The sequence below is a fragment of the Pelodiscus sinensis genome, chromosome 8 (assembly GCF_049634645.1).
Source record: "Pelodiscus sinensis isolate JC-2024 chromosome 8, ASM4963464v1, whole genome shotgun sequence".
Taxonomy (NCBI): domain Eukaryota; kingdom Metazoa; phylum Chordata; order Testudines; family Trionychidae; genus Pelodiscus; species Pelodiscus sinensis.
The window spans coordinates 7,911,163-7,929,872 of NC_134718.1; the positions used below are offsets into that span (position 1 = coordinate 7,911,163).

General features: G+C 40.2%; 1 protein-coding gene across 6 annotated transcripts in view; it reads left to right on the forward strand.

The window, feature by feature from the left end:
* Positions 1-18,710, forward strand: part of KAT6B (lysine acetyltransferase 6B) — a 173,906-nt gene that overhangs the window by 97,393 nt on the left and 57,803 nt on the right. For 4 of the 6 annotated variants that reach the window (XM_075935747.1, XM_075935746.1, XM_075935744.1 and 1 more), the window contains 6 exons: positions 1,190-1,322; positions 7,376-8,307; positions 9,254-9,375; positions 10,442-10,557; positions 11,564-11,705; positions 16,842-17,003. In XM_075935747.1, the coding sequence (XP_075791862.1) occupies positions 1,190-1,322; positions 7,376-8,307; positions 9,254-9,375; positions 10,442-10,557; positions 11,564-11,705; positions 16,842-17,003 (1,607 nt within the window). The remainder of the gene's footprint in view (positions 1-1,189; positions 1,323-7,375; positions 8,308-9,253; positions 9,376-10,441; positions 10,558-11,563; positions 11,706-16,841; positions 17,004-18,710) is intronic. The other 2 variants (XM_075935748.1, XM_075935749.1) reach the window with 2 other exon arrangements.

Consider the following 18,710-nt stretch of genomic DNA (forward strand, 5'->3'; position numbering starts at 1 on the left):
GTATGACCAATTGTAAACAAGTAAGTAAGTTTTTCACCATTCACCATCCAAGTTTGCAAACAGTTGTCATCATGTATGATTTTCACAGATAGGTATGGCTGTAACTTTCACAGATTGTTACCAATGTGAACACCCAGTCCCACCCCACTCATGCAGCATCTTAAGTCTGTTGCAAATTTCTGTGGCCTCTGCTTGGTTTAACAAAGTGGAATGTAGACATACAGGCATATTACAACTAAATTTGATCACAGTTATTTGAAAACGGTTCCAAGTGCAGTAGCCAGCCTGAGTGTTGATTTAGCATGATGATCTATCTACATTGCAAAACGTAACAAACAGTATTTAACCCTGTCATGGTGTTAGGGGAACGGCTATGTTTTAACAAGGTCCTCCAATTTATTTTATATCATGGATGGAACCAAAACATGTATTTAACTTGCTGATCCCTTGGATCTTAGCAAGACTTAAGTAAGTAACAGAGCATGATTCTGTCTAGTCTACATCGTAAGACCAAAAAATTGTGCAGATACACTACCATGCTATAGCCCATTTCATGGAGGGAAAGTGTAGTAGAGATTTCCCGTTAGGTTCAGACAGCCTACCACACATTGGGATGGTTGGGCTCAGGAAACTGTGTGTGTCACCTGAGGCAGACGGTAACCTTAGCTTGATAAGTTTTTAATCTGGTATATTGTGTGGAAGCCATATCAGAATTCTACTGGACTAGCACCACAAAACTTTTGTTATGTTCTCAGCAGAGGGGTTTGTATGGTGAGAAGCTGAATGATTGCTTTCTCTAGTGTTCTTCCTCAGCTTCACATTGATTGGTCCAGGAAACCTAAATGAAGGTAATGAACAATATGAAATTGAGACAACATACACATTGAACATACAGTAAACCTTTTCACATACCCCACTTTGTTTTTAATTGAAAGATTGGTGTGGTGTTTCGTCTAGGGAGAGACCTGTCTGGCAGTAGAAAAAGCAGACATGTTAGACTCCTTCAGCTAATACCACTCATGATCCTTATTACTATGGAATGGGGAAAACTATCCTTCTGAAGTATAGAGAGTAAAACTTGTTGGAATAATGCACCTGAGGTGTAGCTTTCTACACTGTGAGTTTAAACTGAACACGCACCATATGCATGTACAGTTAAAACAATTACATTTTCTCTTAATCGATTCAGGGATGTGGATTTGCCAGGTCTGCAGACCAAAGAAGAAGGGAAGAAAGCTACTTCATGAGAAAGCTGCACAAATAAGACGACGATATGCAAAACCTATTGGACGACCGAAAAATAAACTAAAGCAACGAATGTTGTAGGTTCCCCATTTTTTTCAGTTGACTAGTGTTCTTGAAACTGTAATACAGTGAGATTTTTAGGTAACGGATAATTTAAAATTAAGCTACCGCTTTTGCTGTGGACTACAGTGTGAAAAAAATCACATAAGAAGCCCGTGTTATGCACAACCTTCAGTGTGATGGAAAATAATTAAGGATAGTTGGTATTTTTTGAGTCTTCTGATGGCAGCAAAAAGTTAATCTAAAAGTTTGTATCGCTTTCAAAAGAATCACTGATCTAGGGAAAGAATTAGACTTATATTCATATGTGTACGCAGCCGTTTCCCAAATATAAGTGCTGCCAACAACCCTGAGTAACAAAAACATCAGTATGACACTTTTATTTAAAAAAAAATATAATTGATCATACCAGGGTTATCTGCATGATCCATATAAAATGGATGATACATGGATAAATTAAAATTAAAATGGAATTCACCCAAAAGATGTTTTGCAAGATTTGCTCCATTTTGTCGCCCTTTCAGGAGACTGCTCTGTGCTAAGTATTTATTTGCAAGAATATGCTGTTTGCCAACTCCTAACATGGGTACAAATTCCCTCTTGATGTGTGTAAAACCCCTGTCTACAACACAAGCTGCATAATGAGTCAATGATCATTTCACACTCCCGAGGTATTCCATGAGATCGAGTTATTGAATCCAGAGTTACTTTGGGAAAAAATACTTTTTTGACCTTTGGTGCTTCTAAGTAGAGGCAGGCCAGGAGGTGGGCGGGCTGACATTCCTCATGCTTCTCTTCAGCACTTGAGATATTTAATATATCAGAGAAGAGTATGCTGTAGCTCCTTTGGCACTCGCCTTCTAGTGGAACATTTATGTAATAACACAGACTTGTTGCACATTTTAAAACTGGAGGAAGAGCTGTTCACTGGATGGAGGAACTACCATCTCCCTTTGTCTTTTTCTCACCACTTTTTCATGCTATATACACAAGAGAAAGCCGAGCAAAGCAAGAAATATACATAACGTGGTCCAAAAGGAAAGCCTAAAAACGGGCAAAACTAAAAGCCATCTCACAGATTAATTTTATCAGCTTTGCACTAAGCACATCTGTGGAGTTCAGTCAGACATTTCTTGGTCCAAGAGTGAGGTTCAGTGATACATGCGCCCCATCGTGACACTATAGCCCATTAATTATTTTTTGCTCATCTAATGACTGTTACTATCTAGGAATCAGGTGAGAATGTTACAAAATAAATGGAGACTGTGTGCAAACGCTGCTATATAGCTAGAGTGGTCAGGTCTCCTTGTTCTTCAGGATTATTTTGTTTCTTTGGCAACTGTCAATAGGTTTTAGTGAAATTAGAGCTTGGTCTCTCAGCAGATCTGGGATGATGTCCACACAGTTGATAAGTCCATTTCACAAGGAAGCTCCTCTGCCATTCCCTTTCCCCGCTTCTTTACTGCTATGCTTCAGGTTGCACCTGGATACCCCCACTACTGTGGCAAAATCAGAGAGAGCTATGACCATCAGTGAGGCAGGCTGATGATGTGGTGGCGCACTGGGCCCAGCACAGAAGCAGAGTCAAACTTTTGCATTAATGTTGAATTTGAGGAATGGATTATTTGAATCTGCAAAGCAAGATATGGATAGCAGCATGTCGCCCTCCACCGCATGTTCCTATCTTTGCTCCCACATGTGCCCTACAACCATTTCCTCTACTGCTGTTCATTTGTACTTGAGTGGTTCTCGTCATTGAACTGTAGGGGAGCTTCACAATCGTTAATGAACTCTATTACTTGCCCTGGTCCTAAAGTTTCTTCACTTCTTGTTGTCAAACAATTCTTATTAACCAACTGTTTGGCCAGTGAACTTAGAATTAAAGTTGACAGGCAACATCTCATCTTCTCCAGAACATCAGGTGCACTTATACTTAAACCTCTCAATACTAATAAATAAAGAGTTACGGCAGAATAAACTTCAATGTATGTTGTTACAGTAAGTCTTTCACAAAACCTTAACTCTGCCCCCTTACATCACTGCGAGAGAGAATAGGACCGTATCCTTCCTGAGCAGCCGGAGGATAGTGTGAAAAATGTGATAGAAATTATTCAGTTGAGTTTCGGTCAGTCTTAGTAAAGGCAGATTAGCTTGGCATGACCTACATTCAACCACTTCAGTTACGCTAGACCAGTGGTGGCCAATCTGTGGTCCAGTGGGGTTCCACCTGCAGCCTGCATACCACCTGTCTGCCTGACTCCCTCACATGCTTCTCATTCCTGTGGGCAGTGGAGTCCCACACTTCCATCTACTTCCCTTTCCTGCTACCACGTTTGGAGTGCCATGAATCTCCTGATTCGCACTCTGTCCCTGCTCCTGCCCCTCCCTTCCAGAGCTTGTATGTGGTGAATCAACTGCTTGTGGCCACAGGCTGCCTACCACTGACAATCATGTGGCCCACTAAGATGAAAGAAGGCCACTTGTGCGGCCCACTAGCTGGTCTTGGTTGCCCATCAGTGCTCTAGACTAATCACCAAAAGAGCTGCCAGATCCTAACACTTGTTCATCCTTCTGTTAGCAGTCCCTGAGAAACATCACCTCTATCTAGCCCTGAGACTGTGCACTGTGATGGGTACCCCCATGCTGCTAGAGCTTTATAGAGCAATCAAGCAGGACAGAGAAAGTGCATGGCACTTGGTGAAAGCCAGTGCAGATAATGTAGACTTCTTATGGGCACTGATAGCATGCAAGAGAGTGTTAGAAATGCATGAAGTGTTATCATGTTCCTCTTCTTTTTGCCATGCACAGTGGAATGTCCGTATCTGAAGGTTACAGTGGCAGCTATTACAGCAGCCTTAAGCCCTGGAGAAGAGCTCTGTGTGGCTCAAAAGCTTGTGTGCCTCACCAACAGAAGTAGGTCTAATAAAAGATATTACTTCACCTCCCTTGTCTGTCCAATACCTGGAACTGACAGGGATACAGCAACATTGCAAACTAAAACTGTACAGACGTTTTAACAGCTCTTGTCTGATGGGACCTCTTGTATATCACGGAGAGAGAAAAAGAGATTCCCGATTCCTCCAGCATCAGACGCACCTCTCCTCAAAGGCTGTGTGAGCTGTGTTAACTTGCTGCCAGTAACCTCTGGATCAAGGAGCTATGAGCCCAGGGGGCCTCAATAAGAACATGTGCAGAGCAGTAATAATGTAGCATTGAGCTGGACAAAATGCAGTGCAGATTTTGTTAGGGGTAGGCCATCTTTTGATGTGTTCCTGTGTCTATTGCAGGAGGGCAGTGGCAAGGGAGCCGTCACCTTGGGTTGGTCCTGTTTTTCAGTACGGACACATTTGATTTTCTGGAAGGGTATGAGGCACTACTCTGCAAGTTCTTGGGCAATTAATTTCCCTTTGTTTTCAGAGAAGTGTTGGGTGATGAAGGGAGTATTGAGGGACACCTGGATGGAGGAAAAAGAGGGATTTTTCTAGGAACACCACCTGTACCCTTTTCCTGGCTTTTCCATGTCCCTAGTAGGGCAGATGGAGCCCTGGGAGAAAGGAAGGTATTAACTAGGGGACTATGAGAAGCACACCAGCAAGGGACTGAGGTGCGAAAACCTTAGATTCCCTACTTCACTTTGGGGATAAGTACCAGGGTAGAAATTAAAAATAAAGAACCCCCCACTCCACTCCCCCGAGCTGTCTCAGCTTCACATTGTCCTGCTATCCTCTTCACTTGTCTAATCTCTAGTGAGAACTTTGGTCCAAGTTTGGGATAGTGAAATCTGATCACCAAGCATGGCGCACATTGTGGCAAGATATGGGATGTTATCTGAAGGCCTTGATATCACTTCCACTAAAATAAAGCGGAAACATTTAGAATGGCATGATACCACTCTTATCTATTTGGGTCATTGCACCACAACCGTATAATAAATGCTCCATTTAAAAATGGGCAAGAGCTTGCATGATAGTTCAGGCTGTAAAAATTCCTTCCCCATTTGCATCTGTGGGCTCTTGGCTAATCCAGGAGACCGATTTGTACGATTTGATGTTCAAGAGGAGATTATTTCTCCATTGTCTCAATTGTATGTGTGGAAGTTAGGTCTAACAATGGCTATTCCCCAGGACAGGTAGGAGTGGTGTCCCTAGCCTCTGTTAGAGGCTGGGAATGGATGAGAGGCGAGAGAGTGCTTGATGATTCCCTGTTCTGTTCACTGTCTCCGGGGCATCTGGTATTGGCCACTGTCGGCAGACAGGATACTAGGCTGGGCGGACCTTTGGTCTGACCCAGCATGACTGTTTTTATGTTTGTCATTAAAACTAGAAGAGAATATGGGTTTCCCTTTCCCACTGAACAATATTAGTTAAAAATGGGATTATATTTTGATTTACAAGCATGGCTAAAAAGACGAGAGAAGAATAATTACTGAGGTGCAATCTACTGCAGAAATAATCCCAATATAAAAGCAGCAGGAGCGTACAGGAGATAGTGAATCTAGCCATCTTTTATATGGTGCTAGACCTTAATGTGTTAAAAGTTGCTGAAGCTGTTTAGCCCTTTTGATACAGTTTGTGGAAGTTTATCCTCAGCTAGTGAAATAGCATGGCTTAAAGGACTTGTATATGGAACCCTGAACAGGCAAGTTACTGTAAGAGATAAAATAACACTAGGTGCTCAGTTATGGACACATCTGGTACTGACAGTAGGTGTTGCAGCTATACATATGAACTCCTGCCATCAATAGATTCAGAAGACTGTAGAGAAAAATATAGTATTTTTAAATAAGATTGGGACTTCTAAGAGCTCATCAGCTACTCAGTCTGGGAGTGAAGCAGGGGCCGGTTTTAAGGCTGTTGAGCTCTTGGAGTTCAGGTACCAGATGGCAGCCCCAGGCTATTCCATGTCTACCTAAAAGTCATCTTGGAATTAATTGTTTCAGCCTCACAATTAAGAAAGTAAAAATCTGTGGAAGGAAACCTTCCTCTGCAAAATACTCAAACTTTTTAAGTACATACATCTGGGGGAGAGGAGTGAGTGGAACCATTTGATGTAATTATGCAGCTTTGTTTGGGTTTGCAACATAGCACTTCCTGATGACATGTATTTCTTTACTATGAGTAACCTCAGCTATTCAGTTTGTATTTACTTCAACCAAATACCATTCTTCAATATTCCCTTCAGTATTCTGTCTTCTCATTTAGTCAATAACCATCAACTAAAGCCGCATTTTTTTTTAATGCAAGCTTTGAAGCATGCCCTCTGCTTGGTCTTAGTAAAATTCACCCCTTCTCCTCAGGTTCTTCCATGTCGTGCCTGACTCACTTATGACTTTTCTTTGGCCATTGTTTCATTTGTTTCTGCAATCTGTCCCTCTCTCTCTTTTTTTGCTTTAACCACCCTTTTTATTTTTCTTAAAGAGGTTGCTTTGCTAGCTGTATGGTAATGTTGTGCATAAACTGCCTCATTTTGCCTTTAGAGCTTCATTTTTTAAAAAGGGGATATTTTGTGCTTTTATTATAAAAAAAAACAAAACTAATTTCAGTGGTGTAGTATAATAAGATCATACAAAAATGCCAGTGAAGATTGGCTGATTATTTCCCCATATTGGTGGAAACCTCTGCTGTCTTTTAGTGAACATTCTGCTGAAATCAATAATATGTGTTGATGTGCTGTGTATACTTTTTAGCACAGGGCATGTGCATCTCTTGGATGTATGTTACAGATTTCACAGCAGTGAAGTGATCGATGTGCACAGAAACAGTATATTAATGATTTTTCTCTCTTGAAAGCATATTTTTCCTTAAAGTGTGTTGTATGTGCTAAAGACTTTTCCATCCCACTTCCTCACTATTGATCTGTGCTATGGATTATCCATTGAAATCTGATAGGTATCATTTGCTCACATCCATTCAGTGAATATGAATGTCAGTAGTGCATACATATTTTTAAGGGTCACTGTCCACTCTTGACTTTTAAATGCAATGGCATATATGTTTTATGTAAAATTGTTTGTCAGCAGTTTTTGTAGTTTTTTTTTAATGCTGGTTTTATTTTCCAAATTTTTGCATAGGTCTGTAACCAGTGATGAAGGATCCATGAATGCATTCACAGGAAGGGGGTCACCTGGTAGGGGTCAAAAGACTAAAGTCTGTACCACACCTTCATCTGGTCATGCTGCATCTGTGAAGGATTCAAGCAGCAGATTGCCTGTTACAGACCCCACTCGGCCTGGTGCCATCACCAAAATCACCACCACCTCCACCTACATATCTGCCTCTACACTTAAAGTTAACAAGAAAACCAAAGGGCTCATTGATGGCCTTACTAAGTTTTTTACACCATCACCCGATGGTCGCAGATCACGAGGTGAAATAATAGACTTTTCAAAGCACTATCGTCCAAGGAAAAAGGTCTCTCAGAAACAGTCATGCACTTCTCATGTGTTGGCTACAGGTACCACACAAAAGCTAAAACCTCCACCTTCTTCACTTCCACCCCCAACTCCCATCTCTGGTCAGAGCCCCCGTTCACAAAAATCCTGCACTTCCACCTCTTCTAACTCTCCCCAAAGTTCTTCCAGTCAGTCAAGTGCACCCTCCTTTAGCAGCCTTCCTAATAACAGTCAGCTAAAGGGACTCTTTGATGGACTTTCTCATATTTATACCACCCAGGGACAGTCTCGAAAAAAGGGACACCCAAGTTATGCACCACCCAAACGTATGCGTCGTAAACCAGAGTTATCTTCCACATCAAAATCTAATATCCATTTCTATGGAAAGAAAGAGATTAGAAGTAGGTTTATTTCTCATTCCTCTACCTCTGGATGGGGTGTGTCTAGAGAACGTGCTTTTAAAGCAATTGCTCACTTCAAGCGAACAACTTTCCTTAAAAAGCACAGGATTCTAGGCAGATTAAAGTATAAAGTGACCCCTCAGATGGGGACCCCCTCACCAGGGAAGGGGAGCTTGGCAGACGGAAGGATTAAACCTGATCAGGATGATGGTAAGCAAAGGTCAAAGCTCCAACCAAACCTGCGTCCCGTCCAAAACCAAAATTCTTATTTTGTCACATAGGTCTTAGCTATTTCTCTTATTCTTACTTCACTCTCATACAAAAGCAATGAAACTTTGACCTTTTATCTAATACTGACTAAATCTCCAAAATGTTTTTTCTGACTAATACTATACCACCATTTTATTATTATTTTTGCATCTGTAGTGGCACTAGGCGCCCCAAATGCCTTCATAACGTTGCTTATGGCTTTGTAGTACCGCATGAGTAGCCACTTTCATGCTACTTCCTTGTTCTTTCCCCTGCCCCTTCTCTGGCAGTAGAGCTGTCATTATGGTTGTGTGCTGTCAGTGCTTATAACGACGGACATTTCAATTCTTCATTTCCCTCTACTCCATTGCTTTTTCATGACCAATTCCATCCTGCTGCAGTCTCCACAACACTTGATCTGTATTGCTGTAAAATGTCCTTTTTCTGGTTATTTTTATTTAAGTAAGAAGAATTATATATTTATAATGTATGATAGTGTAGTATTGGTCTCCTCGTTTTTAAAAGGTGGCTTTTTTTGTTTAAACTAAGATTGAAGGGGCACAGAATTTTTATTTTTATAGAGGGGTAAAATACATTATACATATACTAGTGTCACCTTAACAGTTTCAATAGGTTTTTGTTCAGAATTCATTTAGTACAGTTGAGGCCTATAAGAAGATAGACAAAATACTGAAAATTGCTCTGACAGCAGCAGTTTTAAAAACTAAAGGGGGTGGGGGCTGAGATGATAGTTGCTATAAATATAAAAAATTCCAAATCTAAACTAGAATGGGAGTTTCTAAGAGCTGACACTGCCTGCAGTGCTAATTAGGAGCATCACTCAGGGACTGTAAGGCATGTGGCCTTCATGTCTGTGAATAATCCTTCTGCTGGTTTTAAATAACAGATACAGAAATCAAAATAAGCATCAAACAAGAAAATACAGATGTAATTCTGGTGGGGAGCAAGGAAATTGTTACAGAGGAGGATGTGGAAGTTTTTAAACAGGCTCGGGAACTTTCTTTGGAGGTAAGACTGGAAATCACTTCAGTAATGGAACATGTTGTGGTCAATTCAGTTACCTTTATATGTAAACATTGAATTATTTTTCAGATGTTCATTCAGCCTCATTTTATCTTTGATATGCTCCTCTAATCTGTGTTGTGTACTTGGTGAGTGTTTAGTGGAGATGTTCTGTATATGCAGTATTCCCTTAGATGGGAGCCACGCCATCCCCTAGGAGTGAACCACATGAATGTAGATTTTAGGTAGCTGACTCTGGTGGGCAAGACAAGGAATCAGAGGTTAAAATCCTGACTAGCCCTTTCAAAATGTCAGTGTTGGTCAATAGGAGCTATGGATTCAGGCCCTTCCCCCCATCCTACTCTATGCAGAAAGCAGCCATTCTGAAAAGCTAAAGCTAACGTTAGTGTCTCATCACTCTTGTACAAGGTATGCAAAACTGGGCTTTCTAATTGGAATATAACTATGATGTATATTGCCTAGTTATTAAAATACTTTAAATTCTATAGAATTATGATGGTCTTTGAAATGTTTCAGTTGGATCTGCCTCAAAGTATTGTACCAGTTGGTGCTTACAGGTTCTATTTTTTATTATGTATTATAAATATATACCTTGCTGAGGCTGGATGTCTTCCCTTGCCCCTTGTACACTTGCCTTGGCTGAGAGAGCCCCTAGTGTACAAATTGGATTTCCACTGGCAAAAGGGGCTTTGGCTTTGTCGTTGCCTGTCCTCCAAACTGGCAACTCTCATTGGCCAGAAACTGACCAATGGGAGCTGCAATGGGAGCGGGGGCAGCGCGCAAAGCCTCTCTTCTCCCCTGGGTTACCAGCATTTGGAGAGCCGCTCTGAGCAGCATTTGTTGGTGGGGTAGGTAGGGAGGTTGGCTGAGCCTCCTGCGGGCTGGAGCCTCCTGTGGGCTGCTTGGCTTTTCGCACCCCTCTTCTAGCCCCACCTTTGGCCACTGGTCTGAGAAACTTGAAGGTTTGCTAATCTTAAACAAGTGAAAGTGTGAATTGACCCTTCTCTCATTCCTTATAACTGGAACTTTGCACTTTCATTACACCTGACAGAAAATCGGATGTAAAAACAGCAGTGAAACAAACAGCCGGTACCCTTCCGTGATAGAATTTGGGAAATATGAGATCCAGACCTGGTACTCTTCACCTTATCCGCAGGAATACGCAAGGTAGTAGAGTGGTCAAGATGACTGTTTTGTGGCGTTTTTTGGTTGTTGTTTTGTGATGGAGAGGATGGGGGGTCATTCTGTGTGTCTTTTCTTCTTCATAGTATTAGTACCCAAAACTATCCTTCTCCAAGCACTTCTTATGCAGTCTTGCTCATTTTGTATGATTTCTTAGTTGTCCCATTTTTGCAAACATGCTGTAAATCCTTCCTTTGTTTTTTTTTCCCAGATGGTACTTTCTCTTTCCTCTGAGAATGAGGTGTATATTTTGAACAGAATATACTGAAATTAAGGGAACAAAATATTGGATTAGACCGATTTTCTCTAAAGTACAGGACTTTCCAGTGGCAACAGCCTACTCCACTTATTTGTTAACTTTGCTCATTTCTTCCACACTGGGGTTTGAGCAACCAGCTAATTGAATCTCACGGGGAAGTTGAGGTGATAGTAGGGATGTTAAAATTAAATTAATCAACTGATTGAATAGTCAATGGAATTTCCATCAACTATTTGATTAGTCGATAAGGGCGCTTCCGCTTTGAAATGTAGCAAGAGCCTGCCCGGCTGCTGCTACATTTCAAAGGCGGAAGTGCCGTGCAACGTTCTGCCTTTGAAACATATAAGAGCCCCAGCAGGCCCCAGGCTCCATGTGGCACTTCCGCTTTGAAATGTACAAGAGCCCCAGCGGGGACTCTTGTACATTTCAAAGGTGGAACGCCACCACTGCACTCCTGCCCCTTTTAAGCCGGCTCCCCCATTACTTCAACCTCTTCCCCCGCCATTGCTGCCTCTTTCTGATAGTAACATGCATTACTTTCAAATAATTTATGCTTATTTTAATCATCCTCTTGAGGTGACTATTTTGCACACACAGAAATACAGTTTAATTCCAGAGTGTTCATATATTTTTAAAATGGGTGGGGATGAGGAAGAACATGTGCTTTTTGGTCACAGAGTTTAGAATTGTAACAGCACTGTAAAACTCTTCTTGGTTTTTATACTTCAACAGACTACCAAAGCTTTACCTGTGTGAATTCTGTCTTAAATATATGAAAAGTAAAAACATTTTGCTAAGACACTCAAAGAAGTGTGGCTGGTTCCACCCTCCAGCCAATGAAATCTACAGAAGAAATGACCTTTCAGTATTTGAGGTAGGTATATTAAAATCCAGATTTTTTTTTTTTTTAAACAAAGCAAAACTTACATGAATGAGTTGATTATGTACCAATTAAAGGCCACGAGTAGAGAGATGTTTTACGGTAGAACTTCAGAGTTACAAGCTTCAGAGAGGCCAACTGACAGTTGATCACACAACTCATTTTTGAACTGTAAGTACACAATCAAGCGGCAGCAGAGACCAAAAAAAATACAGGCCAGTATTATACAGTACTGTGTTAAACGTTGTTTCTGCATAGCAAAGATTCAAAGCTGTATTAAGTCAGTGTTCAACTGTAAACTCTTGAAAGAAAGAAACGTAACTTTGAATGTTTGTTCTAAGATATAAACATTTCAGAGTCATGAACAACCTCCAGTCCTCGGGTGTTCTTATCTAGGAGGTTTTTCTATAAATATTTTCCCACTAATATTCATATTGAACTCAAAAAGTAATTCTCTGTCACTTTTCCCCACCTTTTATATCCTGTGTACTCATAAGTTATGTAGAACTTAAGACTATCTGGACTTGTGATGCCGCATGCTTTTAGATATATAGTGAAACTATATCTTCCAACTTCATTCAGTTTTTTTCCTTGTTGTCAGATGATCAGTCAATTCTTCTTTTTTCCCTTTTTACCCATTATGTAAGAGCAGCCAGACTGGATGAGACCAGTGATCATGTCTTATGACTGTCAAGAGACAAGATGCTAGGCTAATGCCACGTGCTTTGGGGGAATGAACAGAATAGGACAATTCTGAGTGATTCATCCTTGTCATCTAGTCCCAGCTTTTGACAGTAGTTTAGGGATACCCAAAAGGGTTAGAGTTAGGGTTTAGCCATTGAAGGACTTACTCTCCATGAATTTATCTAATTCTGTTTTGGACCCAGAGTGCATCTACACAGCAGCGTTATTTCAGAATAACGGCTGTTATTCCGAAATAACAATGCGAGTGTCTACATAGCAATTCCATTATTTCAAAATTAATTCAAAATAACTGATGGCTTATTCTGTAAACCTCGTTCCACAAGGAATAGCGCCTATTCCGAAATAGCTATTTTGGAATAGCAGTAGTGTGGACACTTCACTGTTGCTATTTCAAAATATCTCCTTCCAGGGCCATTCAAAGTAATTGCTCCCCAGTGCCTCCTGGGACTCTAAATCGAGGTAGCATGTCTACATTAGGGAAGACTACCTTGGACTAGTTTTGAGGCTTCCCTATAGTGTAGATGTGCTATTTCAGAATAAGCTATTTTGGAATATTGCTGGAATATCTTCTTTCAAAATAAGTGTGCAGGGTGACATACCAAGTTATAATTGTGGTCTTCACAAGATCCTGTGGCAACAAAGTCCACAACTTGACTATTGTGAGAATAAATACTTATTTATGTGTGTGTTCAGCTCTGGTACCTGGATGTCCCTTAGTTCTTGTATTATGTGAGGGGTAAATAACACTTCCCTGTTAATTTTCTCTGTATCATTCATGGTTGGCAATTTTGTAGCCCTTTTATAGACATTAATTTGTGTCAATGGTTATTTTAGGAAGAGAACAATAAGCATGATCATTGGCTGTATAGCAGTGTTTCTTAAACTTTTTAAAGACTGAGGAACACCAAACAATATTTTTTTTTAATAAGGAACACCAAGGATTTTGTGTTGAGCAATCAAAATAAAGGGGGGAGGGAGTTATTGAGCAAATAAAAATAAAAACAAGGTTTCCTGCCCCTTTAAGGGAGGCCATTTTAAACTCTGTTCTCCGTAGCACACCTTCGACTGCCTCACGAAACACCGGTGTGCTGCGGAACACAGTTTAAGAAACACTGCTGTATAGGAATTTCAAGGATAATATTTTCCTCCCTTAAGTTTTCTGCATGGTTGATTTAGGACTTCAGGAGCGTGAAATTTTGAAACTAAAGTTATTCCCAATACAGAAAGCTTGAGAAATATTTCCTGAGGCTTTCTGCTGCGGTGTCTTGGTCCCAGGTTGGTATTAGTTTCACAGCCTATTCCAAGTGTGGCCAAGTTAAATTAGTTTAGTTTAGTTCAGAGTAGCAATATAAGCGACTACTCGAGGAGTCGACTCCTTCCTCCCTCCCCCGCTTTGCTGCCTCTGTATCAGTACGCAGTCGAGTATGCAACTATCAGAGTACGCAAACATTGAGTATCAGAGGCAGTAAGTGGGGAGGAGCAGGAGCTGGTGCCGGGGGAGCCATCTTAAAAGCCAGTTCCCCCCAGCACCGTCTCCGTGGTGCGGTGTGGTCAGGCATGGGAGGCAGAGCTGCCGTAGTTGTGGAGCTGGCGCAAGCCAGGACTGCTTAGCCCTGGCTCGTGCCTCCCCCAGGAGCTAACCCCATTATGGATTTGCAGTTTAAATGTAGTAGGGCTTCAAGTGTCATAACTGCACCCAAATTACTCTAGCCTTCTTACTCCTATTACTTAAGCACCAATACCACTAGCAGAAAAGAATTCCAGAACTTTCAGAAGAATAGGACAAGTATTTCTGGCTAGTAGTAATACTGAAAAGTAATTCTGAATGTTAAAAGAAAAGGCTTAATGTCAAAGTATTCTGGATGTCACAGATGCCACTACCTAGCACTTTCATGTTGTGTAAATATATTTATTAAATCTGCAGGTATGCTTGTCTGTTCTGTGTCTTGAAGTACTGATGTGTAATCAGGTGGAGTCCCCATGCAACTGAACCAAACCTTAACATTTGTTCTAGAGTCAGTCACAGGTTACATGTTCCTAAACTAAAAGAAATGGCACCAATCCCAGCCTAAGTGTTTTCCACCAGATTTTGTACTCCTATGGTTTCCCCAAGACGTGGGTGAGCCACACCATAGCTCTCTCTTCCAGAGAGCTACTCCTACCTCCCTTAAGCTTTTCCCAAGTGTAAAAAGCCACATCTGTCCCAGTGAGTCAGCAGTCAACATGATTAACCTGTTCTTCTTTCCCAGGTTCTTTTAACACCTGCTGGCAGGTGAATCTGCCACTATATTAGTGTTATTCTGTGAACTGCCATCAACCCACACATCAAAACTTTCTTTATTAAGCAGTCTGAAGGGTCTCTAAAAAGAGCCCTTGGGAGAGAGAATATTTTGTGGAAGGAAAATCTGGACTCCTCAGATGTTCCTTTTTCTTTCTGTACTTGAGATACTTGGAAAGGATTACTGAGACCCTTGAAGATTAACTTCTCTAGTTTGGTTGAAGTGTTGGCTAGGGCTATTACTTGCAGTTTAGATAGCTGCTGAAGCTCAGTGAGGAGTTGATAGAAATCCTGCACACTTTCAGCAGGATACAGTGACTACACTCGTTCGTTCCTTACGTGACAGTTGAGAAGGGAATAGGCACTTTTTCTCCTTGTGTTCTCCAAGGAGCAGGATATACCCCAGGGCATCTTATGTTTCTGTATCCTTCCCGCCAGGGCAAAGCTTTGACAGACCAAAGAGGAGACTTATTGTCATAATTTATTATGACATTCTAGTCGAGCAAACGTTGGTGTCTGCATCTAATTGAGATTGTAGTCCATTTTTCCCTTCATTGAACTGTTGAACATTAGCAAAATGTTACAGAATGCCTTTCCATCTTCACACGACTGCTCTTTCAAAAAGTAGCTTATAGAATGTTTCAAAGGATTGGCTGTTTCTAGGATTTTTTTTAATATCTAGGAAGTCTTCTATTGAAATTACAGAACAATTGGACACTTCCTCTTTTAGGAAACTGAAAAACAAAATCCAGTATTCATTGCCAACATTTTTAGAGGAATTTAAAAGTCTTTAGTAAACCATTACAAGTTTTTATAAATCTAATTTAAGGCCAACTTTATCATTTGTTTTCATCATTTGTTTGTATAAGTAGGAAAAGAACAAGAGGGGAAAAAAAACAACAACCCAGTTTCGTACAAGGGAGTTAGTTGCATGAGTGTGCTTAGATGTTTCTGGTATTGTTGGGTACTATATATGAGACTCTTCATAACAGTATTTGTACCAGTAATTCTTAACTTTGTAAGTGGTGTTTATCATCTTGAGATAACTTACAGATATTGCCTGATTCATTCTCAGACACCCACATGTCCTTGTGAGTTAGTGCTTGTTATACCTACCTGACAGTGGGATGGTTTAGTTGGGGCTGGTCCTACTTCAAGCAGGGGGTTGGACTAGATGATCTCCTGCGGTCTCTTCCAACCCTAATCTTCCGTGATTCTATAGGACAGCAGGGAAAGCTCAGGCTAGTCCAAGCCACATCCAGAATGGACTCTGGAAACAGATTACAATACAGGAATTGCTTCCCAGTGCCCTGCATAGACCAGCGGGTTCTCTGTGAAAATAAAAAACAGATGGTCCCATCATCAAAGAATGCTAGTTGCAAGTAATCATTTCCCTGAAGAAGAATCTTGGGGAAAGACTCTGCTGCTTACATTGACTATACTCTCCATTTCAGGGAAAAACGCATTGTGATCAAAGAAATCTGTATTTGTGCCTAGCCTGTCTGCAGCCATCAGTATCACAGCTTGATTCTTTATACTTATAACAGACATAGACTAATTATGGCACTTAGCTTGAAAATTTACTTCTCTTGCTCACTAGCTTCTTCGCGCCAGCATAGAATTTTTATCTTCTCTAATTATATCTAAGATACTGCTGTGTAGTATACCAAACTGACATCCCATTTTTGCTGGCCCCACTCTTCAGGGACTCAGAATAATGGAGCACTTTTGGAGTGCAGCCCCTTCAATAATGATCCCGAGCTTAAGACAGCTTTCATAATGTTTGCACTGCTATTCATATCTGTTTGATTATAGGGGAAATAAGTGAAAGATATGTAACCAAATCTAACTGGACCAATTATAAGATCAAATTACCTTGACTGTTTGATAACTCCAGATCTTCTGAGGTAATTTGCTAATGCAAACAATTAGCATGAATAGTGAAGCTCTAAATCTTACTAGAGGCCAAAGAATTTCTATTCTGAAGTTAACATTTTTTCCTTAATGTTACATTTTTCAGGTTTTCGTAAAGGATACTGTAAGTACAAGATACCATTTTATGTTAAAATGGTGTTGTTGTTGTGAGAAATAATAGCTCTGTGGAAAATACATTTATCTCTGATTTTTTTTTTTTTTTTTTTTTTAAGGTTGATGGAAATGTGAGCAAAATTTATTGCCAAAATCTTTGCTTGTTAGCCAAGCTCTTTCTGGACCACAAAACGCTGTATTATGATGTTGAGCCATTCCTGTTCTATGTTCTCACAAAAAATGATGAAAAAGGCTGCCACTTAGTTGGATATTTCTCGAAGGTAAAGCAATATCTCTACGTGCTTTTTAATATGAATAATTCATGTTTTTTCCACTATTTAAATTATCGTTCTTATTCAGTTATTTTTTTAAATGTAATTTCAATAGATAATGAAGACAATTTTTTAAAAATTTGGAAATCCTATCTGTAAGTCTCAAATTTGTTCAGTCTGATAGATAATAACCATATATTTAGTTCCGCTCCTCCCCACCCCAAGAGTTACATTAAGTGAAATAAATTCTATGTGTTTTCAGTTAAATCTATTTTTACTGGTTATCTGGTGATTTATGACTGTTCAGTTTGACATGAATCTTTTTCTATATAATTCACTTAAGATACGTCTACACTGCGGGCTAAAGTCGAATTAAGTTACGCAACTTCAGCTACGTTAATTGAAGTCAAAGTACATTAACTTGGCTTTTGGTGCCGTCTATGCTGCAGGAAGTTGAAGGAAGAACACTCTTCCTTCGACTTCTCTTATTTCTCGTAAAATGAGGGTTACAGAAGTAGGAGTAGGAAGCCCATTACTTCAAAATTATTTCAAAATAATGGGCTTGCTGTATAGACACACCCTCTGTTATTTTGAAATAACGCTGCTGTTTAGACATGCCCTTATTTACAGATTCTGCACAGATATACTATGCCTTACTTGCAACAGTTTTAGATATACAAAATGTGCAAAATTTACATGCGTATTTACAGATGTATTTAGATAGAACCAGTGACCATTTCTATGCATTTTTCATCACTTGTGTGCATAGGTATCTGATTTTTGCAGCGTTTTAATTGCACATTAAACTTTCTAAAATCAAGCTCCTAAGTTACTGATTTTCATAATGGATGTCTTTATGACTTCTGGTGGTACTTAGAATTTTAAAACAACAATCCTCATTATTGCCGAGAGGGAATTCTGTATTGTCTTGACAGACTATAGTAAAATTAACTGCAAGTAAAAGTGGAGCTGCCTGGAATAGAAAAATCCTACTTTCGTTCCTGCCCACTCTCAAATAAGAGGTTTGGTATATCAGTGGTTTCAAACTAAAATGACAAACAATCGTGTTTATCTTCAAAATCAGGTAATTTTTGTAACTTTCGTTCAGATTGATCTTATTAACAAAAAAAAAAATCTGAAAGAAGAAATGTAGAGGTCTGTCGAAGTGACAAAATCAGAGTACGAGCACAGGCTATGGAGGTGTTCTTGGACTGATATGTTTGTCTTTAAATACAAGGCTTGAAGAGAATATAAGGCATGGTCTGGACCTAAATATAGATTGACCTAGCTACATTGTTCAGGGCAAAATTGAAAAATTTCATCTGATATGTAATGCAGTTAAGCTGCCCACGCCCCAGTGGAGACACTGCTAGGTGGACAGAAGAATTTGACTTAGCTATCATGTGTTGGGGGATGGAGCTGCTATAGCGATGGAAGAATCCCACTCTGGCATTCGAAGTATAGACATTCCCTAAACAAGTGAGATTGACAGACCTAATTTGCACGGCCTCGGACTCTAGACTTTCATATGCCTTTGATCTATTTCCTTGTAGACCTACTCATCGATCATAGTTTAGATGATTCTAAGTACACCGATTACAGATAAAATGGTCCACCACATCTGAGATTGGCATCTACCTTCTAGTACATCCATTGTCTGGAGCATCATTCCCAAACTCTACCAGCATCAGGGCCTGCTGGAGATGCATCAGCATT